Source organism: Trachinotus anak, unplaced genomic scaffold (genome assembly GCF_046630095.1).
Source record: "Trachinotus anak isolate AG129_WGS33_773 ecotype Australia unplaced genomic scaffold, CSIRO_AGI_Tana_v1 ptg000019l, whole genome shotgun sequence".
Classification (NCBI taxonomy): Eukaryota; Metazoa; Chordata; class Actinopteri; order Carangiformes; family Carangidae; genus Trachinotus; species Trachinotus anak.
In genome coordinates this window covers 18,608,127-18,634,442 of record NW_027273870.1, presented here as the reverse complement: position 1 = coordinate 18,634,442, position 26,316 = coordinate 18,608,127, and the positions used below count along the sequence as shown (strand labels likewise).

The 26,316-nt window shown below is 39.3% G+C and overlaps 1 protein-coding gene and 1 long non-coding RNA gene across 2 annotated transcripts; one reads left to right on the top strand and one right to left on the bottom strand.

The window, feature by feature from the left end:
* Positions 1-6,945: 6,945 nt before the first annotated feature.
* helt (helt bHLH transcription factor) lies at positions 6,946-9,083 on the top strand. Its single transcript, XM_071504998.1, has 4 exons — positions 6,946-7,301; positions 7,858-7,962; positions 8,138-8,234; positions 8,495-9,083. Exons 1-4 carry the CDS (start codon positions 7,134-7,136, stop codon positions 8,968-8,970), a joined length of 846 nt encoding a protein of 281 aa, XP_071361099.1. The 5' UTR covers positions 6,946-7,133; the 3' UTR covers positions 8,971-9,083.
* A 178-nt stretch (positions 9,084-9,261) lies between these two features.
* On the bottom strand, positions 9,262-25,026 carry LOC139637109 (uncharacterized). Its single transcript, XR_011694529.1, has 4 exons — positions 24,916-25,026; positions 23,898-24,023; positions 13,518-13,629; positions 9,262-13,270 (listed from the first exon to the last, which is right to left on the bottom strand). It is a non-coding gene; the product is annotated as an uncharacterized lncRNA (long non-coding RNA).
* Between the last annotated feature and the right edge of the window lie 1,290 nt (positions 25,027-26,316).

Below are 26,316 nucleotides of genomic sequence, written 5' to 3'. Positions count from 1 at the left end.
TGCTGATCTCAGCCAATCAGAGGCGACGTTGCTTTTCCTAGAGTTTGAGAGACCTGCTGTCATTGGTCAATGTCGTCGTGACAAGAAGGTTGCGCGTACACAGCATTCAATGTACAGCATGTAATGAGAGCAGGCGCAAGCAGCCACGTCCTGCACGAACTGGATGTTACTTTACACACGTTACGCGCACTTACAAGTACATTTACTCAAGTACTGTGCTTACCAGCAGTTTGGAGGTGCAGGTATATTGTTTGAGTGTTTCTATTTATACCTGCCTACTTCTTCTCCACTACATGTTGTACTTTCACCTCCACTGCATTCATTTAACAGCTTCATTTTGGAGTTACATTAATAAATGCATGGGTTAATCCACTGGTGCATTGAACATTTTCCAGTCTGCTTTCAATGCAAACCAACCAAATTTCATTTTTCACCATTCTAGTGCAGCAACACACCTTATGCAATGATGTTTCAGTGGAGAGCCAGTTCTTCATACGCGTTCATCTGAATTAAAACTGGCTGCACTGACACACAGTGGATGTTTTCACTTGTTTTAACCAACAAATGGTTTTTAGGAGCAGTGGTGGAAGGAGTATTCAGATCTTTTACTTTTCCAATACAGTCCAATACAAGCCCTACTTGAGTAACAGTTCCTTAAAAGAATTAAATGTAAAAGTACTCACTCTGCAGAAAAATGGACAATATATTGACATACAATACCTCCAGTATTGCTAACTCTGATACATCAATGCATAAGCAGAATTTTACAGATGTAGCTGCTCCAGGTGGAGCTAGTGTTACATTATATACCCCATGTGCCCTCAGAAGGGTCATGAGATGATTAATTGAAAAGAAAAAAAGAAAAATCAGTTCAAATTTGTTTTCATTTTTGGGAATTTCTCTAACTGTGGCTTTTTTCTTCGGGCCTCAAACAATTATTTCAATGTAACCACGTGAAAAGTTGGTGGAACTGCTCACAGCTCTGAAACCTCTTAAAAAGTAACTAATGACTAAAGCTGTCAAATAAACAAAGTGACGTAAAAAGTGCAATATTTCCCCCTGAGGTATCATAAAATGTAAATACTCAAAGTGCAAGTTCTTTTAAAAATATACTTAATCACAGTACTTAAGCTAAGGGACTTAGTTACTTCCACCATTGTTTAGACCTAGTTATAGCCAGAACTGTGAGTGAGCGGAGCATTTTTACTGTTAAAGACTGAACTACCCAACAATAGGCCATAGTTAGAATCGGCTGACCTCGACCACTTTCAAACAATAAAATGCTACTTACATATTCATGCATTAGTGCCAAGTATCCTGCAGCACAATCTCTCTATATATGACATTATGATATGGACGATTCTAGAGTAGCTTTACTTTGGATACTTGTACATGTAACAGAGTATTTTTACACTGACATTTTATTACTTTTACTTATAAGTAAAGCATCTGAGTACTTCTTCCACAACTGGACCCCGGTCATGTTTCAGATGCCTGTAAGTTGTTTTCTGTTAAAGAAAGAGACTTCAGCCCAAAGAAGTAAAATTATACAATGTTTCATTCATACTACATTTACTTTTGACACTTTTAATACATTTTACTCCTAATACTTTTGTACTTTTTATTTCAGTAGGATGTTGAATCAAATTAAAATCTTATATTTTGCATTTTACATTGCTGTATTGGTATTAATACTTAAGCACCAGAGTACGTCTTCCGCTGCTGTTAAACAGTCAAACTGGAAGTAACTCAACAAACATTTTATCCGGGCTGACACTAAGCGCTGACAGCCTACAGTCAAATATATGCCGGCCAGATGTGACTTTTAAAAAAGAATGAGTTCAGTAGTGATTACCCGAGATACACTGACTATAGAGACCCAATCAGACCAAACAGCAACAACAAGAAACAAGAGACCCTGGAGTGTAATCCCATGCAAGAAAATTAATATAATACAAACAAAGTAGTGTGCAGCACAAGGAAGTCACAACTCTAGATGCCCTATTTCCAGCCCTACATCCCTGAAGCCTCTGGTGAGCATACAGAGTCATGTCAAAGAGAAAATAAAGATATAGATAAAATACCTGGAGCGAAGTTGAAGAGTCTAATGATAGGGTTATGTTGCTTTGTATTAGAGGTACTTTACTTGTGTATTTACATTTATGCAACTTTATATGTTACATTTACACCATATTATATATTACATGTATGCTTCTACAATTCAGTGAAAAATATTATGTTTTTTATTACCTTACATTCATTTGACAGTCAACTACTTGCAGTTTAAGATTTCACACGCAAAACATTGATTTAGCATTGATTAGGATTACATAAGACTGTTATGTAATGTCAGTAATGTTCTTTTGTGTGTGTGTGTGTGTTTTTTTTTTTTTTTTACTATAAAATAAATAAAGGATTTGGCATTTCTCCATCAGAATTTTATTCCTGTCGGCATGGAAAGAGCTTAGTATAAATATTTTTGAGTTGTGAGTCCATGTGCATGAGTCCATAACTCCCTAAACATTTCCTGGAAAGAACCATATTATCTGTTTCCAATTATTTGGAAAACAGACAAATACTGAAACAGTTATTTTAGTTAGAGTTTAGTTTGTTGCCAAGCTGCTACATTAAAAATGCAGCTGAAGCGATTGTGATATAATTATATAACAGGCTATATATAATAACATAACATTCTGAAAGGGCCTTATCTGATTTATAAAAACTTTTACTTTGATACTTTATGTTAATTTAGCTGCTAATGCTTATTTGCAATTTCTCAAGCACAATTTTGAATCAAAGACTTGTAAGAGATCATTTTTTTACACAACACAGTTTTATTCATACAGCACATTACACACGTATAGTCAATCCCACAGCTCAGAGATATAAAACACTGAACTAACTACTACTTTTACTTACATAATGGATCAGAGCACCATTGGTCCAAAGCTGCAGAAGCATCATGCAGAGCTGAGTTCAAAACATAATGAGTGTCCTTTATATTTCTTAGTTCTCTAGATTTCAGATTTAAAGTCACAAAAAAGCGAGTTTATCTGCAAAAGACCATACATCAGCACTTTGTAGGTCTACATCAGCAGAAGCCCATCTGAATTTAGACAAAGAGGCAACAAAACTTTAGTGCTGGCTACAACTCAAAAAATATATTTTCAAAAAATGTGGTACAAAACAAGACCCTTATTGTTGCAATTTTAAAATATTTTTTTATGGAATAATTACAATGTTAAGAGTGATCCTGACTCTCAATTCTGAGTTTATGACAGAATATTACTACATTTATTTTCCCTGATACAAGATACATTTCGCTGTCTGTCACACAGAATCATGCTCCACAATAACTGCATGACTATGGCTGTAATATAAACAATAAGCTTTTTTTTTTTTTTTTTAGAGGGAGGTAACAGTTTGGTAAAGTCATTTTATATAAAATGTTTTTGTTGTTTTTTTCTTCCCTCGCTCTCATCTCCAGTGAGCATGCAGGCCACTGCAGTTCCCTAAATGTACCACAAGAGGGAGCAATTTTGCAGTTTTGCGCTTAAAAAGGTGAGGAGTCCTTTTTACAAATGAACTTTTTAAGAATCTAAATTCTTTTCAAAAACTGACAGTACAGCAAAGAATCCCTGTTATAACGGGTCAGTGATAAAATTGTGTCTTTAAAGAAATCTTTTAAGTGTTTAATATGGTAAATCATTATTCCAGTCAGTGTAATGATATATGGTGACTTTATATGACCTTATTTATGTTTCATCTCCCAAAACACAATATCACAGTGATAATTCTGTAAAGATGTAAGGCGCTTATAGTGATTTATTAGTTTTGTACCCTCTGGAAAATCATTGTAATGCTGTAACATGACTGCAAATTTCGTGAGATGAATATAAAACACATTTCCTCGCATGTTTTAGACCTTTGCTCAAACGGCTGCTGTTTGTTTCTCAATGGGGCCTGTAGCTGCTGAACCATGTAGTCTGAACTCAGCTTAGATCATTTCCACGGGCTCAATGGGGACCGTGTGAACTGCTGCAGTTCAGGCTGAGGGTGGCGCACCAAGCCAAAGGATTGTGTCGGGGACCCTCTGAGGTCACCACGGGTCAGAGCGCAGCGCCTGACAACACACACAGACTCCGCCGCTGCCGCTGCTGCACACTGAGCCGCTGTCACTAATTAGGCTTCATGGCTGGAGGCTTGTTTATGTTTTCCTGTAACGGGCTGGTGTACAGATGTTACACTGATAACACCGGTGATCGAATAGCGAACGGTGGACCGATGCCATCACGAATGAAAAACAGCAGACACATTAGTCAGACAACTGACTAGAATCATAGATTCTAACAAGAATATAATATATATATATATTTCTTTAGGAAGTGTGCCTGCACATTTGTAGCTAGCAATGGGCACCAGAAACCCTTCAAACAATAAACAGTAGCAATAGAAACACACACATTTTAATCGGTACTGAAACAGTGAATATGCACCTCATTGATTTCAATTCATATGTACATTTTCATATGTACATTTTATTATTCTAATCTATGTAAAATAAAGTAAGCATGGATTATGGATATCATACTTTCTTAACACCATATGAACATCATATGCTCTTAACAAACCGGAAGTCTAAGTGACATTATGCAAAGGATAATTTAGCTGGATGTGCAGCAATTTGTAACAGAGAATAAATAGTGCGTTGAAATGCCAGAAGTTAAAGTAAAAGGAATTCCTGACGTGGTTATGTTCAGTCAGGAGCTGTGGACGACAGATATACCTGCAAGAAAAGAAATCACCTTATTCCTACAGTAACACGACTAATGTATCAGTGAAGGCTATAGCTAGTCCTTCACGCTGTTTCACCTCCCATGGAATCACTACATTACACCTATAGTGCTTTTTTTGTTGTTGTTGGTGGTGTTATTTCCATATTCCATCCATGATAACTATTTTTTTTTACCAGTAAAAGCCTTTTGTCATCAGGCTAAGAACCCAAGAGTGACTCATCATGCCATTAGACCCTAGTACTGCACATTAGTGTCAATATGACAAATACAATCACAATGTTGTCATATATTCAAAATCATTTCAGAATGAATGTGCTTATCTGTTCTTGCACAGAGATTCCGGCCTCTCTGGCTGATTCAGACAAACTCCAGCATTTAATACGAGCTTGTTTTGACATTTTTAGGAATAATTTTGCTCTTAAAGCAGCTACCAAGCGAGAGGACGTTTTTAAATCACAGCAGTGATGACACCGAGTCACAGAGGTTGCTAAAAATGTGTAAAATATAGTGAGGTAAAAAGGTGGAAACGCAGTGACTTGGCAAATCATTTACACAGAAGAGCTGAAAAATAGAAACGTATGAAATGTTTATTCAGTATATCAGGTAGTTGTCAGACCATTAAATTAACATGGAAATACAAAATTCAAATCAAAGAAGCGCAATAACTGTTATAAAGAAAAGTCCTGCGCATCATTTGGTTTGGTTCTGACGCAACACTCGGCGTTACAAAATCTGTCAGCAAAAACTTCCAGTATTTAATGCAGTTATTTAAAAAAAAAAAAAAAAAAAAAAGCACACAAGTCCCTCCATATTTCAAAGGACAAACACATAAAAAGTGTTAAAAACTGCACAGTTAAGTAATTGGATTTAATGCCCCCGTCCCGCTCACTCGCGCTTTTCTCTCCATGGTGCTCTGAAAACTCTCCAAACGCTTCAGATGTCTTGTGAGCTTTTCTTTCTCAATCTCCGCTGCTTTTTATTCTTCGACATCGCTCACAGGATCAAATATATCCAAGCACGGTGAAAGTTTCGAGATTAAAACGTTCTCAGTGGAAAAAAAGAAAAAAGAATCGGAGCAAACTGTTTTGGCGCATGGGAGCAGTGTGAATCTGTGAGAAGGAGCGCACACAATAAACCTGTTGTTAACCTTGCTGTGAAAATATGTTTGAAGAAAACAGCCAATTGTTGTATGAAATGTATTCAAGTATAAAATAATGCCCTTTGTTTGGGGGGAAAAACTTCAGCAATGTGAGGGTACAAAAGTCCCCTGTGGCATTTACCAGCACCCTTTGTGCACTTTGCGCTTTGGCGTCTCCACTTGGCGCATTACCCAGGCCCCTTTAAACGCGATTGTTTCTTTCTTTCTAATGACATTTACCGGATCAAAACATGCTGTTAATTCGATCAGAAAGCTTCACCCTTCATAACAATGGCAGTATAATTTCTCCCAAAGTTTGTTAAGTTGACCGAAATTAGGCAAATGAATAGGGGTCTCCAGGCTACCCATCTTGCAGGTGACGGGGAATAATGCGCGTTCACACCAGCTGCATTCTTCTTTATTTCTCCCTTTCTTTCACAGCATTATTAAAATTTAGGCCAATGAAACTATTCATTCGACTGAATAGACATTTTCTTATAGGATAATAGGATACAAATTGAGCCTCTCCAAAGAGTCTCCAGTGGTGGGTAACCCTCGTGTGCCAGAGGCTGCTGGAGACGCTGGCCTTGACGCAGACGACGCTCGTGTGCCAGGGCTAATCACACACCTGCCGAGGAGTCCAACAAAATAAAGAATGTAAACAAAAAGCTTGCCATCTCTCATAAAAGATGGACGTGTCACCAAGTCGTGTGAGAAACGCCGAGAACAAACGGGGGGGACTCCGTCTCCAAAAGATCTCCCCTGAACTTGGCGGAACAGCCTATTAAAGGCTTACTTAATTACTCTAATGACACTGGACAGGCCTTAAAACTCGGACCGGGCTTGGATGAGAGTTAAGATCGCTTGCTGGGATTTGTAAACAGGCGATCGTGTGAGAAACGCGAGTTGGAAGAAAGAGGGTTTCTTTTTTCGCCGGCTTTGTTTTCAGTGCGCACAGTGCGCCCCGCCGGATCAGGCGATCCCAACGCTCAGTTCTTATTTCCCGCCTGGGTTGTTACTATGCAAATAATATTCCGAAAGTAATCACGTGTCTTTTGAACAGCCACGTGGATTAACAAAGCAGGTTTGCCCCCCTGCTAGCCCATGGCTTTGGATTTTTACTATTTCTTTAACTGATCCTAAATGCACACATTTACCCAATGCATGGTTCTAATCCCATGGAATAATTTACACCATGAATGCCAGGGTCCCTTGGATGGTCCCTTTATAAGGGCCAGCTTTCCCCTCAAACCTCAGTCTGCTTCATCTCCTGCCAGAGGAACACATCTCTCCAGCTTCCAGCTCAACTCATTTTCGAGGCGTTTGTCAGATATTCGTCGATGGCTTCTAAGATGAAAGACAGGAAGGTACGCGCTCTCTGTGCGCTCTGCATTTTGAGGACTCAAATATTTTTGGCAACATGACACTTTTAACACCTTTGAGTTACATTTTGGGATTTAGTACTTCACTGTTTTTAAGAAATATTTTTGAACTACTATTTGGAGTCATTTTTACGCTAGTGGAAGAGAAGTCTACTGTTCACCAGCTGGTGGCAACCGCTAAAGGCGCTCTGTTAATGTAAAAAAAAAAAAAAAGAAACATCTGACATTTACGCAACATTTGGTGACAGTTATGCAGTTAATCACATTACAAACACTTACAATGTGTTAAATGTACTAAATGACACCATAACTACATCCATCGGAGACTCAGCGTTAAACAAAACTGTCCCGGCGCGCAGATGCCCGCCGCGCGCTCTGGAGCAGCACAGCGCGCGGCGCGCAGAAGTCGCGAGGAGTTCCAGTTTGTGTACAGACCTCGCGCCTTAATACACAACTTTGTTGTGTCTTTGACAGAAGTGAAAACTGTAAGCGAGATTCCATGTGGTCATGTTGTGTCTCTCTCTCTCTGTTTTTTTTGCAGAGAACTCCCATCTCTCACAAAGTGATTGAGAAGCGACGACGGGACCGCATCAACCGCTGCCTGAACGAGCTGGGGAAAACAGTACCGATGGCGCTGGCAAAGCAGGTATTGTAAAATGCCTAATATTTGAATATGTGATTCATTCTTTTTTATCCAATATCAATCATTTTTGCAAAAAATATAAACAAATAACGATGGGTGTATGTTTATTAGCGATTATAGACATTGTAGATATTTGCAGACATTTTATGATGTTGGTTTTTTTTTAATGTTTTGGTAGAACTCTGGAAAACTGGAAAAGGCTGAAATCTTAGAAATGACGGTTCAGTATCTGCGAGCGCTCCACTCAGCGGATTTCCCCCGTGGGAGAGAAAAAGGTCAGTAAACTTTTCACGCAGCTCTTTTACTTTGCGCGTCCCACCACCAATGTTCTGTCAGCAAAATCAACGCCTTCTCTTCATGCTGGCTGCAGATAAATCTGGGTTATTAGTATATTGGGGTGGTTTTTAGTTCAGCCTTCTTTTAGTTAAGTAGCCCGGTTTTAGTTTAGTTAACCTCTAGTTCACTTTTACGCACCAGGATTAGATCATGTCATCTTGGCAGAGTTGTAATCGCTGCTTACTGTCATTCATTCTAGGTGAACTTCTTGCTGAGTTTGCAAACTACTTCCACTACGGATACCACGAGTGTATGAAGAACCTGGTGCACTACCTGACCACAGAGGACAGAGCTGAAACCAAAGACATCAAGTACGCACGGATCCTCGCCTTTTTACAGTCCAAGTCCCGTGTGGTCACCGAGCCTGTGTTCGGCTCTGTCGGCTCGATGCCGGAACCGTCTGACTACCTAAGCCAGCTGCACTCTTCTCCGGAGCACCAAAGCCACAGTCCATCTGAGTCCGTGTACCAGCAGAGTCCACCGGGACACTTCTCCTGGCACAGCTCGGCCCGCAGCCCGGGCATCTCGTACCCAACAGTGCCGCTCTCTGCGCACACACAACAGCACGGTGGATACTTGTCACCGGTGCAGGGACTCGATCACCACTACTTCAACTTCATCGGCCACACGCACGCAAACACGTTTAGTTTGCACAGTGCGCAACACGCCGTGTAAATACGTTTGCAATTTTTTTTTTGTTGATGTCATTTTTATTTATATGATTGTGAATGATGGAGATAGATCATGTACATGTTGTGAATAAATATTTCTGACTAAAATTCAGATTGTTTTGTCATCATTTACGCATTTCTTTGGAGGTTAAGTGGCACTGCGTAAAGAACACCAAGCAATTACAGTCATATTGTCTTCCTGTAAGAATACAGTGCTTGGAAAAGAAATAAAAAGACATGAGAGGAGAGAGAAAACGTGCAAAAGTGCAACTCAATTTAGGGATTTTGTCCTTGTGAGTAGAAATGTACGGAAAGCAAGATACTAACTATACAAGATCTTTTTATGACATAAAATGAAACAAAATTATCTTGTAAATTATGACTGTTTGGTGGGATTTTACAACAGGAAAATGAAACATTTGGAAAGGAGAAACCGGGCTCAAACTTTATCAAATGCTCCTAAAAGGCTCTGTATTTGCAGAATACTATCAGCAATAAAGAAAATGCTTTATAGCTTTTCTCAGTCTGGTCCACAGACCTGTTTAAGGGCTGATCTGTGGGTTTAGAGGGTGACACAGCAGGTTCCAGGGGGCAAACATGAGCTTGATTCTCACTGGGCCTCCAGACTTAAACAAACCCGCACTTAACAAAACCATTGATTCTTTCAACATTCCCCCTTCAGTAAAATTCAAATCTGACGTTTCATTCAAGGACAGGACACATTTGTACCTGATAAAGGGAATAAAGACTTTAACACAGGCACTATAGAATTTATATAGTTTGATACTGAAATAATCAAAAGCAATTGTGCTATGTTTTGAATAAGTGTTGAATTTCCAGGATCTCGAAGAGTTACAGAAGGAAGTGCCACAACAGGATAAAAGTTGTCCCCCTCTGAACTTTAGCCAAGTTTTACTATTTCCATATATTTAGGCAAATGAGGCGAACTATTCATCAGGATTATGAGCGATGTTTTTCAGGGAAGAGAGAGCCACTGTGGTTAAAAACTTATTGACGAGTAAAGTTTTATTTTTCAGAGAACATAGTAAGAAACATGGCATTGGCATGAACCATTTGAAACAATAAACCTGCTCTTAAGCCTTTGAAATCTTTTGGCCTCACTTTGCGAAGGAGAGCCATATTGGGACCAGTTAGAGGCTCTTTGCACACACAGAATGAGGAATTACTCTGATCAAAAGAGAACTGTTGTTTGTGTCTGCTTTATGTGACCACAGCATCTCAATAATTGCATTAAACTGCTTCCAGGCCCCTTCTGTTTCTCTTTAAGTGAGTTGTGTAGTGTTGGATTGTACAAAAAAAAGGTAAAAAAGGGAAAGGGAAGAGGGGAAACTCCTCGTTGTTTCATTTAAAAAAAAAACCAAGGAGCTCCATTGTGGTGCATGTGAAAGGGGAACAATCTCTGCCTCCTTGTGCTTCATCCTTGAGTGATCGCGAAGAAAAATAATCAACACCATGAAATCAAAGTTTCTATTCTGACAGGAGTGCAAGAAAACAGCTTTTCATCCAGTTTTCCTTTAGATGCAAAACTGAAATCATTGCACATTTCTCTCTCCTGTCATTTTGGGCTCCTGTACCTGGGCATAGGACTGAAATACAAAAAAGTAAGGTGTGTTATAGGTGTCCTTATAAGTTTGCTTACTTGCATGGACAGATAGGATGGATGCAAGAATTGCTTCTAGATGGATGGGTAGATGACAGACGCATGGATAAGCCCACATTAATCGCCTGGATGGTTGGATAAATCCACATTAATCGGCCTCTGACCAAAAAGACAAGCAACAAGAGGGCAAATGAAAGAAATGAAAAACAGTGGCCACGCAGATGGAAAAGTGACAATACGATAAAAAGAGAAAAGGCTTTGAAGGAATACTTGGATCCCTACAGCCTCAATATTGGTTTAAATCCTGACTCTAAACAGAAAAAAAGACTCATGTGCAGCCACATGAGAAAGATTTAGCCACAGCACATCACATGAATAATAATAAACTGAGCAGCGATAAAAAAAGGACTCTGCACCATTTATTGTCATGTAAACTGAGCCACAGTGGTAGAGCTTCAGTTGGAGAATGTTTATCTTTCGCATTAATATCACATGCTGAACATTAACAATCCACTCTTTCGAAAAATTATTCATCACTGGAATGTCAAAGAAAAACACAATTGCACTCAGATTCTCTACTTTTACTTTGATGAGCATGAAGTCAGGCAAGTTTATAAAGAGAAAACAAGTTTCCTCATCCTGTTGAAACAGGCACAATGATGGGAACAAGTTCAAGGCTGAAACATTTCATCCCTTAAAAAGGCTGATATCGTTGTACCAGAATTTTGTCAATCTTTTACTAAATAACTGTAACTTTTGTCTGTGGACACAAAACCCTTTACCCACCACCAAATTTCATTCATTCAAATTTGACCACTTTTATCTCAATACACTTTCCAGTCACCGTTTGTGTTGGTGTATGTAGTACATAGTGCCATTTATCTTTATTTGTTTCTATTTGTTTTTTTTCACGCGCCATTTGTTTAAAGTAGATGCTTATAATATTTGTAGTATTGTAGTCTTTTGAAGTTTTTGTTTAAGTTAGTGATGCATCTCTTCATCATAGCGCATCATAGCATATCGTATCGTATCTTAATGTAGCGTATCATAGCGTATTGTAGTGTAGCGTATCGTAGCATAAAGTAGCGTATCGTCGCGTTTTGTAGCGTAGTGTATCATGTGGTATTGTATCTTAAAGTTTCTGAAGGGGATTTTGATTTCACATTAATGTATCAATAATAATAATGGAATTTATTTTGCATAATGAGTACTTTTAGTTTTGATACTTTAAGTATATTTTACCGGAGAACTTCACATGTTGTGGAGTACTTCACTTTGTGTTATAGCTACATTTACTCAGGTAAAAGATCTAAATACTTCTTCCACACCTAAGTTTACAAACAGTTAACAAATTAGAACAGAAATACCAAATCATTTTAGCAAAATGATTCTACTGATAAAAATGTAATTGTGTAAAATGTTTTTATCATCAGTTTATAAGAAATATTTCTGTAATACTGAAGGTGTTTCTGTGTGCTATGGTTTGCAGTTTGTGCATTTTGCTCAGACTCTGTGTTTGTGTACATGCAGCATGTAGAGGAGCGTATGTGCTCCTTTTAGGATATGTATACACAAACTAGCTTACTGGTTCCCAAACTGAGGGTCAGAACTACCCAAAGGGTTTTCCAAAGATTAGTCTCAGGGGCCACACGAGATCTGTGATCTTTTATATCAAGTCATTTTTCCTTGTAACTTGAGTCCCTTAAGTCTTGTGTTCTTAAAAAAAACCCTGAAATCTGCCATTACAATGAGAATATGCTATGTAAATCAATTTGTTTCAAGAATTTTTCTAACATCGCATTTCACTTTTTAAGCGCAGAATCCTGCCTCTGTTCTAGAAATGTTTTGAAACAAGGTTATTTTTATCAGAAAAAAGAAATCTCACTGTAATTAACTGCTTTTATTGTTTTAAGAAAATTAGGTTTTAGGACTTGATTATGGCAGAGAAGGGATTTTTGGCACAGCTCCATCTACCCCTAAAATACATGGAGAAAGGAAACATCTCATCTTATTCAAATGTTCATAATGTGTTGTATGATGATGCCGATAAAGGTTACAAGCACAAATGGTTTTATACACCAGTTTTAACACACAAGATATAACGTGTTAATTAGTGAGCTCTACAGGTGCAGGATCTGGATTTTGTCACCTTTGGACAGAGTCAGACTAGCTGTTTCCCTCTGTTTCCAATTGTGCTATGCTAAGCTGGCTGTATAGCTTTATATTTAATTAATAGAGAGTGGTATCAATCTTTTCAACTAGTTCTCTGCAAGAAAGCAAACAAGCATACTTCCCGAAATGTTGAACTATTCCTTTAAGGGGTCACAAGCCAAAAATATTGCAAACCAGTGCTGTCCCCTAAAGGGGGACCCATTAGTGGTGATTTGATCTTTGCACCCGTAGGAGCTTTAAAGTCAGGCTTAGACATTTAAGCTAAGCTTCTGAGTGTACAGCAGCAAATCTTCTTTCCTTTACCAAAGTGTTGTGTGTTTGTGTTGCCTCTGTGTGTGTGTGTGTGTGTGTGTGTGTGTGTTGTAAAGGAGGGTTGCAGTCGTGCTTTGGGAGTGAAGCCAAAGAAGTACACAAGTTGTGAGAAATCCAACAGTCACCCAGTCTGGTGGGTAATCACAGTGCCCCAGTGGCATCGGATCTCCGCTGGCTCACCTCAGGATGGTCGTCTGATCTACAGCATGAAAAGACAGAGACAGAGAACAGGGGGGGAGGGAGAAGGGGGGAGGACGGGGGGGAGACAGAGGGAAAGAAGAAGAGAGCGAGAGAAACAGAAACAGTGAGTGCGCTAAGAAAAGGGGGGAAAAGGGATGAAGATCATTCCCACAACAGATACCACTATCTCACAGGGGTTTAAAGGGCCCCCTTTCTGTACACCCCCCACTCCCCCTGCCCTCTCTTCCTCCCCCTCTTCCCCTCACCAATAATGCCAAAACTTGGCAGCCAACCCAGCACATGAGCAACAGTTTCCCATCAGAGAGAGGCAGCAATCCTACTGCCTTGGCACCAGCGATGTCTGAAGAATGACGGGCACTGTAAGAAGAGAGCAGACATGAATGGAGTCTGTTAGGAGAGAGAGAGAGAGAGAGAGAGAGAGAGAGAGAGAGAAACGACATATCAATGCCTTTTGATTGTCTGGGAGTGATTCTGGTGAGAGCACATCACTGAGCTGACATGGCGTGTAAAGAGTGGCAATTTCTGATCTGATGATGTGTGTTTTTCGTGGGGAAAGGTGGGTGTTTCTGAAGACCAACTCAGAAAATAAACATTAATTGTAGTTTTCCAGGCGGCCTCTTTATATTTTGCTTGTGCTGGATTAAAATAAAATGATGTTATGTCAGACATATCTTCGGTAAAATCAACATTTGCTGTAGAGGGACTTTCCATAGTCGTCTCTGCCCCCTGCCAAGGGATGAGGGCTTCACCTTTTTGCACTTGGCACAACCCTCTGTGCTCACCAGCAATGCCATCAGATTATGCAAATCCATGGAGATGTCCTATTCAACACTACCTCCATTTAGAACTGAGATATTTGAGCCAAAAATGAATAGAGTGATAAAAGAGGCAGTGTTTTAAAGGAGGCAGAGCAGGGAAGGGTCAAAGACATCTCCGATATAAATGAAAACATAATGAATACTGTACAAAATATCCCACTGTGGACCTCATTTCAGTCACGCCCTCACTTTTCTTGCTCGTTGTCTTTTTTCAGCTGTTTTGTAAAGTTTTGCAGAACATGGCCGCTGCCACAGACGATATGAGAAATATGGAGGCAAGAGAGCGGCATGGGAACAGCCCAACAAGCATGCAACGACACACTATAGAGGAGAGCCGTGAGTTAAAGAAACAAACAAAAAAAAAAAAAAACAAACAAAAAGAAACAAAATTGGACCAAACTCTTTGTTATTCATGGGAAAAAAGAGCAAGCTTGTTAACTCGCACAATTAAGGCATCATTTGCCAAGAGAAAGTGCAGTTCTTTGTTTTTTGGGGGACAAAAGGTTGAGAAAGCGTGTTTTAGATTGGTGCTGTGAGTTTCATGAGGGTGGGTCTGGTTATCTGGTGTGCAACAACAAGGGACACTTTTGTCACGAGCACAGACAGTGTGACATCAGAAAGTGCTTGAGATAAATCAGGTAATTTTGCATGGTAGTTAGACAAAGAGCACCATACATTCCAGTTCCTGTGTGTGTTTATAAAGGGAGTATGAGTAAAAGAGGAGGCAAAAAAGCCATGTGAGTAATTTCACAAGACGTCTCCCATAGAGTGGCATAATTTATGTTTTAAGGCCTTTTTGTTAAAGACTAATGGCATTAAGTTTGACAACATCAATAAATTATTCAGATTTGAAAGAATATGTTAAATTAAAGAAGCCCCTAATAAGGATATTTGCCTAATTTTTCAGTCTTTTTTCAGAATAATGAAGTGCAGAAATGTAATTTCTCAATTTTTCTATAAAATTACATTTATCTTTTTAAAAATGTTTACTCCAAGAGAATATGATTTATATGAGAAATATAAATATCCATGAATGCAAAACATACTATATTACTACTACTACAACCAGATTTAGTATCTTTCATCCTCATTTTACAACTTCATTTTTTAAAACGTTTTGGATAATGTTTATGGATAATCCAAAAATTTGAAGCCCCTTAATATGTGCAGTTGATATTAAGTAATAACTGATCATTTGTTCTAAAAAAAAAAAAAAAAAAAAAAAGTCTTATTTTATGACAACAAATACAATCCAGTGGGCTCAAACTAAAATAAAGTGCCCAATTCAAAAATGCAAAACTTCTATCTCTAATCTTTTCACTTTATACATTTTCACTGGAACCACTTTCTTCCAGTAAAATACCCACCAGCCAATGAAGGTGGTTTATCATGAGTAACAGTTATACTGTTTCTGATCAGAGAAGTTTTTGTTAAATTTGAAAATTTCATTCACCTACACCGTGTAAGCATTAATATGCAATGGTGGGAAGCAACTAAAAGCTCAGTTATGGTACTTGAATTTATTTCCACTATATACTACTTTATACTACTACCCCACTACATTTCAGACAGAAATATTGTGCTTTATACCCCAATCTGACAGCTGTATTTACTTGTTACTTTACAGATTAATATTTTTTATACAAACAGTATTATAAAGTTAGGGATTTTATGATTAAACAATCAACCAGTTTTATGTAATAAACCATCAACTAATGAAATATATAACTTTATATTTTGCTGATATTTCCTACCACTGATACGTCCTATAGAATACTGAAAGTATTTTTACCTTAAGTTGTAATGGAGTTTTTTTGTTTTGTTTTTTTTTTACATTACGATGTTGGTAGTTTTATTTAAGTAAAGTAAAACGAGCAGTGGTTTTATCCCCTCAAAATCTGAGCATATAAAAAGAAAACTTTAGGCTTGTTGGTAATGTGGGTGAACCAGACCATTATATTTTCTAACAAGTGTTCATAAAAACAGTTTCTCCAGCCCTGATCAAGCATAAATAGGCAAAATTCTGTGAGACTTTACAGGAAACAAAGTTGTTTCCTGATTTGAAAGTGGAAACAATACAGTCGGCCTGTCGAGTTGTAAGCTGCTCTCACTTTTTATTTCCCTGCTCCATACTTAACTCATCTATTTCTCCTCTGTTATGCAAGCAGAGCTCAAGATCTCCAACAGCACTGGAATTTCCATCTTGGGATTCAGTGAAGACTGGGAGCCGTCCTTTCAGCTTCAGTCACTCTCGTGCTTGTGAGACTGCATTCACGAGTGAAGGTTTCTTTAAGAGAGCCTTTAAGTCTTAACCAGGGATGGTGCAATTCCTGCCAGAAATCCCTCTCAAACGTAACGCTTCAGTGGCGAGTGGAGAATATGAAAACTGACATCGTGAATCAGGAGAATGCAACATGAAGCTTTTTGGGAATCTGAAAAGCTGTGATGTGGTCAGACGGTCACAGCTGAGGCACCTGACAAACTTGACGCCCCAGTCGACTCTTTGCAGGGCCAAAAAGAAAGGGTAAATAAAACCCAGAGGTCCTAATGTGCTCCCTGTGCGCTTGGCTGGACTCATGAGGGGTGAGCATGGTATGTTCGCCCTTTTGTCCGGCAAGATGACGACCGCTCCTCTGCATTTAGCTGCGTCCGGGGGCCAGCGTAGGGCCAGCGAGGGGGGACCCCGGGGCTGCACAGGTCACCCTCTGAGGTCATGATCTGAGTAACCAATCCAGGGAAAGAAATAAAGCAGAAATGAGATTGGCAGCCAGTGAGGGTCGGAGACTTCATCTCAAGTGACTGCGTTGGGTCAAACTGAATAAGATCCAGCAAATAAATTTTCTCGTGTGAATGTTGATAGTGTGACTGAATGCTTTCATTTTTAACTGAAAGAGCTTTTTGAGGGAGAGGCAGCTTTAACATAAAAGGGGATGAAGAGGAACCAAAGAAAGACATTGACAAACAAAGAGGAGAGCCAATGAGAGAGCATGAAAGCTACAAAAACACAATATTGTAAATTTAAGGAATATTTCCTTTAGCTTTACAATGTTTGCAACGGTCAGACTGGTCGCATGGTTGTGGTCATCATGGTGGTGGGCGAAGTGGTCATACCCTCACTGACCTCACTGCGACCTTCACAGCAGGGCACCCATGTTTGACACCAAGAACATGAAACAACACAACACAGACTATGGGAGCAACAGCTACATGAGGCAATCAGCTTGAAACAAAAAATGTCATTCACCCAATGAGGCAGACTGGGTCGCCAGAAAACAATCTTTTTGGTACAGCTGCACAGAGTTTCATTAACATAAAAAAACCAAACATATTTTACCAAATCCTTTAAGGTTTGAGAGTGTTTTAATGTGTGTGTACATGTTTTCTAAAGGTGCTGATCAGAAAAAGAGAGTTTATTTGCACCAAAACAGTTCTCCATTATTCAGATTTTGAAGGGTTTTTTCTGAGAGGGGTCGGGGGGCAGGGCATTTTTGCCATTATGAAATGGTGTGCGATGGTGGGATGACAGAAAATTAGAAGGAGAGAGAGAGAGAGAGAACCCTTAAACCCTTAGGCCACCAGGGTGCACTCATGATTCTAATCTTTATTTAAAAGGGACTGTATTCATCCTGACCATCTCACACTCATAACAACTTGCTGGTGTCTTGGAGCAGTTTACCAAGTTAAACAAGTTGCTTTTCGCCTCACACCTTCATTAAACTTAAGTAATGCAATCATTATGAATGTTTGTACCTGTTCGGCTGGGAATTAATGAATAGAGAATTTGCATTATACGTACTGTATCTGTATGTATCTGTATCTGTATCTGTATCTGTATCTGTATCTGTATCTGTATCTGTATCTGTATTGTTTGCGCTGAACATGTGGAAACATTTCAGTAGGTATATTTCTATCTTGCACAGGGCTCTAATGTAAGAGAGTAAAATATTTTTTGGATTGTCTGCAGGTTCAAATGATGTCTTTTTCCACACCTAAGTTTAAATAAAGTAGTTTTTCAACACTGATTTAAGAATACAACACTATCTTTTCCAACTAACACCGAACAAAACTCAATTAATTTATGTTCAAACTTCACGACAGCGCTGAAACTTCCTGACATTGTAACTGCTACACATCCTATAAACCATTATGAAAGCTAAGATGAATCGAGCAGTCTGTTGCCATACATTTGACTTGATTATTTTTCACATAGCAACTGAGGTGTTCATACTTGCTGTACAAGGTGTTCCCGCTGATCTCCTAAAAATATTTGCTGGCAGACCCTTGAAGATTTGATGATAACGTAGGTAAATTAACCAATTCAAACAAAGGTCATTTTTGATCATAGAACAATAGTTGGACAAACTAGCTTACAGCCTTAACAAAAGTAATTTAGGAATTAAACTCCATTTGCTGGTAAAGACCGTGAGATTCAGTTGGAAGTTCCTGACTTAATCTAATTTTTTTTATCAAACATTCTTTTATATTGTTTCTATGAGTTGATTTGACTTTACTGCAGAATATCAGTCCTGCTGCCTCTGCTGAACTGCTATTAGTACGAGGCCAAGACACCAACACACACACACACACACACACACACACACACACACACACACACACACAAAACAGTGTTTTTTTATGCCTAACATTAATACCCATTAGTAAAACAAACAAGGGCTTGAGAGTGCATCATTCAGAGGTATCTGCTGCACTCAGAGCTGGCAGCTCTCCCTGCCAACATGCCAACATCGGGGGTGACTCTCAGGCTGGGATCCATTCAAAGCAACAACAACTAAACTGATCCTCTGAACAGAAAGATTCAATTTGACCTTGTTTGATATCAGACATTAATCTGTATGAAGTGAGTCTTCAAACTCACTTTATGTTATCCATTCAGAATAAATGTACATAATTTTTGTACATCCTTTTTGTAAAGACAACATGCTGTGTTTATCCCAGGTATTTTGAAGATTTTTCAAAAGGTAAAAGAGGCAATGACACATACTCGGTTTCACAAACATCGTCTGCTCTTATTGATAGACAAGAGGTTAATAAAGTTTACTTTTTTAAAAAGAAAGTTGTATGACAAGGAGTGGGTTTCAAATTATTTTTCTATTTCATTTTTAGTTTTTTTCAGTGTTTTAAACTAAAACCATCACAAAATCAGAACTAACTCAAATTATTAGACTGCAAAAGCATCTAAAAGTAGTATTGATGAAGATACGGCCACTTGAAACTTTGTATCTACTGAAGTCAACACCTATGGAAACTGGCTGAGAAAACCCAAACAAAAAAGTCTCCAAAAAAAATAATAAAAAAAGCATTCTCTGCTAAAATCCAGCGGTCGAGAGAGAAATGGGAGGATTAAAAAACAGCCATAGAACAAGCCAGCGTTTGTGGAGAGAAGACACCCACAGATAACTTTTTGAATGGCCGCTTACGCTTCTCCTTTTCTCTCCCCATCATAAGATAGGAGAGGAGAGAAAAAGGACTAACAAGATGCACATTTTACATTGAAAACTGTTATTGTTCCCCTCCTAATCTGGCCCACCATCTGAGAGGAGGGCTGCGCTAAAGAGCGGAGGGGCTTTAATGGGAGGACGAGAGCCAACTCAGGGATCGGGGAGGAGAGGAGAGAAAGGGGGGAGGTGGGGGGTTGGTCTTTGGCTTTAAGGAGGGGATCAGTTGGGAAGTGTAGAATGGATGTTTCTTTTTCTCTATGGGGGGAACTTTGTATTTGACTGTTGTTTGTATCTGTCTTTCAGTGGCCTGATCCCCGTGGGCCTGGACAGAGAGATGCCTCTATATGTGTTTGCATGTGTGGAGTTGTGTGTGTGTGTGTGTGTGTGTCTATATATGTGTGTGTGTGTGTGTGTGTGTGTGTGAGGCAGAGAGAGAAACTGATGGTGGGATCTACCCCTCTTCTTTCCTACAGCTGCAGCTCAGCGGATTAGCCGTCATCCACAAGGCAACATTACACAAGTAGCCTTTGAACAAAAGTCATGGATACTATTAATGATATGGTAATCCGTAATGGAGCTACCTCCCAGTAGTGATTATACTGACATGGGAAGAATGTCCAAGAGTCCTGGACGCAACTACCCAAACAACACTGTGGCTATTGTTGGCAGGCCTGCACCTACATCCACTGGCATCAGCCGACTAACAATCCCTTCCTGCTATACACACACACGCATATAAACAGACACAGACACACACACACACACAAACTGCCCCCTGCTTTTTTGACACCCTTCCCTCCACCCCGATCAACCTATGAATAAAAATGAAAACCCAAAAATGGATAGAGAGAAAGAGAGGGAGGGAAGGGGTGGGAACGGAGGGGAGAAAAACAAAGTGTCTTGGCCAGGATCAGCCAGGGATTTCTCCCTATGTGGTTCCCACACACTGACTCTAGCTGCGCTGTCTCTCCACCCGGTCCATCCTTTTCTGCTCATAGCCAGGCAAGACCACACAAACACTAAATGATTTCATGATTTAATCTCGGACGGTGGTTGAGAGGATGAGAGTTGAGTCAGTGGTCCTCTTTTTATTCCTGGGGTGGTACAAGCCGCTATAGTGGGTGTGGTGGGATGGAGGTGGAGGCGGAGGTGGCAGTGAGGGTGGGGGTAGGAGAGAGGCCACTGTTTGCCTGGGTAAATGTTCTCCATTGGACAGGCTGGGTCACAGCAGGGGTGTTTAACCCTAGAAACTTGTCTCTTTTAAATACAATTACGAATTTCTGTGTTCACTCCTGCCACTAATCCACTCTGATGTTACTGAGGTGAACGCTCTCAGGGGAGCTCAGAGTGTAATGACTGTGCATAATGTCGAAAAGCAACGATGTGCATCAAATTAATATGCATGTGGATTCGATAACAGTCCTTTCTGAATGCAACATGTGATAGCTTCCTAGATTATCAGTGATTACACTGTCTGTAGCGACTCAATAACAATAATTATCCAACAACATCTTTTTGCTTAACCCAATTTCTTTGGGGGGTCCTGGAGACCCTGGGTCATCGTTAACAGCTCAAAAGATGTACATAATGTTGTTTTACCAGCTCAATTATTCATGACTTTAAAAGACTATAAAAGTGATTTTGAACTGACGACTTCTTTCATACTTCCACTACTTCTGTTTGGGGTTTCAGAGGCCTTACCTTTAACACATAGTGATACCATGGATTTGTGTATGCGCAGTATCTGTGGTTGGTGTTGACAGTATTTTTTATGCAGCACTACATGCCCCAAATCCCATATAAGTCTGTTTGGATTTCTGTTATTGGAGTTTTGTAAAAGGCAAAACAGAGTTAGACCTTAAAATACATGTACATTGCAGTGTAAGATTATATCCTATCTATTCCTTTGTCTGCCATGACTTGTTCTCAAAGAAAACATTATATATATTTCCTCATACATAGCCAATATGACATAACATACAAATCCCAGTTTTTATGAAACAAGAAAGGTGTACCACTTCATTAATTGTATACATATTGGGTTTTGCTATGGTCAGAAGAAAAGAAAAAAAATTCATTTTCATGTAGTGGGCTCTGAGGGACCCCCAGAAATGAGAAAATAAGGTCAATAAAGAAAAGTGTTATCATTATGTATACTGCTATCATACAGAACATAATTACACATAATGGAGGCGGAGGCAGAGGTGGTACATAAATGTACTCCTTGTGTTTTATATACAGATAAATATATTTTTTTTATTTTCTATGCAATTCATTTATTAAGCTGTCTATTTATTTGCTGTCTTCATCTAATTGCTCATATTAACAATAAAAAAGAGGCAGAGAATATCACAGAATACACTGAGTGGTAAGTAAGGTAAACACTGACCTCAGGTTGCCTCTCGATCATAGAGCTAAGTCATTAATAAAGTAATTAGGAAGGTATATTGTTAGTATGGGCACATTTGTTCAGTACTGTACTAAGCAGGGTTAAAAGGTAAATATATGCCTTGGTACAAAATATTGGGCTTGATAGGGCATTAGGAAATGAATGGCTGTCCTTAATGGGGTAATCCAACAATTTAACATTACACTTCAAGTTGGGTTGTTACAAGAGACAGTGTGAAAAAGTACAGAAGAAGTTGGAATATCCTGGATTTTAATCAACATCCATTTTTGGATCTTTAGTGATGATACAAAAATGCATGATCGTACATTTCCCAAACCAGTAGCACGTTTTCATTAAACCCTCCCTGCCAGGTACATTTCTACATTTTTTCGTTCTTTGAGAATTTGTCATCTCCAAACCCATGCAAGACAAGATAACTCTCGAGTTCCCAGAGTTAACAAAGCTCCTCCGCAGCCACAGAAGACATTTAGCTGTTGCTGAGGCTGAGTAGCCTCCTCATAACTAGTAAACTGACCCACAGTGCCCCTTCAATGTGATTTTACAAGCTGTCACACAGGCTGAAGAAACCGAGGAATCTGAGACTGAGCTGAAGAAAGTGAACTTTCACATCAGGGAAATCAAACTTTGCAAACGTGTCTGACAGAGATCGCAGTCATGTGAGCTACGCCCACTGGCATTAATCATTCAGATATTACGCCTACCAATGATGAATAAATGCCACACACACATAGACACACACACACACACACACACACACACATACATACATACACACACACACAGACACACACACACACACACAAACAGACAACCATGTTTCCATGGTAATCTGAAAACTTTGAAATTATTGAATGATGAATTTTAAATATATGGACTACTTCTCAGTGTGACAGACTATACTATAGTTTTGTCATTTATTTATTTGTGTTTTAGGAATTTTTCTGAAAAACAAATTGACTCTAACTGAAAAACAAAGAAAATATGGCAGGACTATGGGTTTGGGTTTGTTGGGAGTTTTTTTGTTGAGTAATTAATGAATTCATATTGTGTGTTGTTACACGCTCCCACACTCAGTCTGTTTCATAATATCATGTACAATGTAATAACAGGCCTACTGTTTGACAAACAATACAGACAAACTATCACACAGTGCTAAGGCCGAGTCAAACCACTTCACTGTATCTGTGTTTGATGCTGCAGGCTTTTATTCTGCCAAATTTGGGGTAAGAACTTTCAAAAACGAAGTGTTTTGAAGCAGTTTGTTTCAAGAGGGCCCAGTTAATTTATGCAAATTTACAAACAACATTTAAAATGCCACTTCTTAACCATTAGGCTGCCTCTGGATCAGTCCTCTTTGTAACAGCCCTGTCCTTGCTTGACTGATATGTCAAAGTTGAGGACACGGCGGAGAGGCGAGAATGAAAATACCACACAGGCACTGACACAGGGATCAATCCGATTGGAATGATTTAGCATTTCTACGTTTTGAATAAAAATGAGTGCGCTAGACGGTGGAGCAGTTTGATTAGTGGGATCCCTAAGTCCCTAGAAGCCTTCATGGCCTTTTCTCTCTTCCTTCACTGCCAGAAGAAAAGTCCTCTTTCTCTCTTTTCAGAAGTCCCTTGGTACCCCGGCTTTTTCCTCACTGTTGGTATTACAAAATCCCCATTCAAAACAACCCTTGTCACCTGTCAACTAAGCCAGGCTGGTTTGCTAGGTCTTTATCCTCAGCACATACACTCACATACACAGAGCCTGACTCCCAGCCCCCTCACCCATTAATGCACATATCCCCCCTACATTCATACAGATACATAGACACAGACACAAACTGCAAATCCCAACCGCACACACACACACGCCCACCCACTCACCCATGCTCACACACTAAAACCACATGTCTGAGAGCTGTTACTATAGCAGTTTAAAATTCATTACCCTGTTCACTTTAACAAACGTCCAACACTGGGATGGGCCGCTTTCAGCTGCGCTTTTGCTCGCCGTGGTGAGGCCCCGAGACTTCACGTGCACCAAGAAAGAAGGCTGTTGCATCGTGGGCCAAATCTGCTGACCTCATAGGAGAAGTTAAGACAAAAGAGAAAAGTCTAGATGCAAAAGTTAAAACATAAAAGTAGTATCAGAATTTACATGAGGTGCAGAAAATGTTGCAAATGAGAGAATGAACTTCCTTCCAACCAATTATACAAGAAAAAAAAAGAATGAGATGCTTGTTTTTTCATAAGGCTTAGAGAAATGGAATAAGTTGAATTATTTGAGTTTAATTGTTTCCATGTATTTACTTTTATATTCCTTTTGTGTTATATTTATTGCTGCCCTATCATCATTAAGTAAACTTATATCATGTTGTAATGTTTTAGAATAGAAAACATTTTGCATTAAACAGAAGCCAGGGTATGATGACTTGTTGTTTGAATTACATTTGGTGCCACTTTCTACTAATTTGTACTCTTAAAGGTTTGTAATTTGCTGATTATGGTTAATCAATCATTTAGAAATGTTTATAGATCAGTAAGCCATTTATAACAATTTATTAACATTAACGCTTGCAGGTCTGATGGCTTTTTATAAAATGAGGAATTCATAATCATATGCTGAAATATAATGACTGACCATGCATAAATAATTAGCAGTTTTTAAAAAATCTGTTCACAACTACATTATAGTGAGTTATAAACCACTAATTAGGTGTTTATATGCACCTTAACATGAAGGGTTACATTACCTTACCTCCTTGTTCTACAGTGCAGGAAGTAATAGTGATTTTACATGAGCTTTTTAAAAGTTTTTAATGTTTAATTCCCGTGATTCTTCACGGTATGCATGTATGAATGCTGTCAAGATCGCATTTCCACTGAAATAAAAGTATTGCTCCATCCCAGTCTGCCATTAGGAAATGGGTAGGGAGCATTTCCGGTGTTGTAGCAGCTGTTCAAACCTGAGCTTGTAGAAGAGAGAGTCGGCCTTTGAGGAGACAGGAGGAAGACGGGCGTTGGGGTGGAAGTGGTGGCGGAGGTGGAGGAGGGGGTGGGTGTTTAACTGGTGGCCGTAGAGGGCCGTAAGGGTCAGAGCAGAGGGTGGTCATCCGGCCCGGTCACTTAGCCAAGGCCCAGCGTGCCCCGAGCAGCCGTCGCTCATTGACCCGCTGACAGGAGCTGCGGACGCCGAGGAGCGCCGCCCCACACGGACAGGTCACAGGGTCAATCAGCCCTCTCTCCGGCCATCAAATCAAGATGGACGCACAAGCGGCGACTTATCCCCCCAATCAAAGGGTCAGTGATGCATTGTCACTAACACACAAGCACACAACAACACACCCATGCACACACACACACACACACACACACACACACACACACTGACACAGAATCGGAAATCAAAACAAATTGATTTATCAAAGGTGTTAAGTTTTTTTTCTTCCTAACTAATCTACTTTTAAGGGTTTCAGATAATCTTCAACCACGTTTCAACAAAGACAAGAAGAGCATAAAGATATTAGCCTATGTTTGGCTGAGCTTTTGTGACATTTAGTAGGTGTTTTTGAATTGACATGATACATTAGTGGGAGGAGTCAATGTGAGGAAATCAATATAACAGGCATGGATGATCAAAGTTTTCACCCACCTCAGGTGTAGTAAAAATATCTGAAGAACAAAATCACTCCTCTCTTTAATAAATTTATTTCAGTAATAGCCAAATTACAGAAATTGCAAATATCTGCATACCTGTTCTATACCTGACCTGGCAAACATAAATCTAAGCCATCCAGGAATGATGTAATTATATTTACAGCACACAGAGTGGTGCTCCAGCTACTTTTAGAATTAATAAAAAAAAAAAAAAAACATAACTATCACAAGTGTTTTACATGAACATTTAAACAAACACTTTATTTACCCTTAAAAATAACTGCAAAACCAGAAAAGCAGATATAAAATATAATATAACATCAAGCATGAAAACAAAAAAATGTGGATATACAAGTCCACTAAAAGTTAGCTTTAAAAAGCTGCCTAAGCATGAGCCCCTCAGGCCAGTCATTCCTGTCAGCAAAGGCAAGTCTAAGACATACTCTGGAGTCTGGCCAAGAGGAGCCTTAAAGTAATGAAATCATATTGTCAGTTCTAAAACTAAAGGGCAACCTGATTTCTGGTGTGACCTGATGATTTTCCCTGCTCTGTTTGCTTTGCTAGTTAGGTTTTCTGATGAAACACAACAGCCATATGCATACCATCCAGGGTGCACGATATAACAAAAATACTTTACAATACAGAATAACCGATATGGTTGCGCCACGGTAATTGTTAGCGAAGCTGTCAATGCTCAGTGTCTCAGGTGT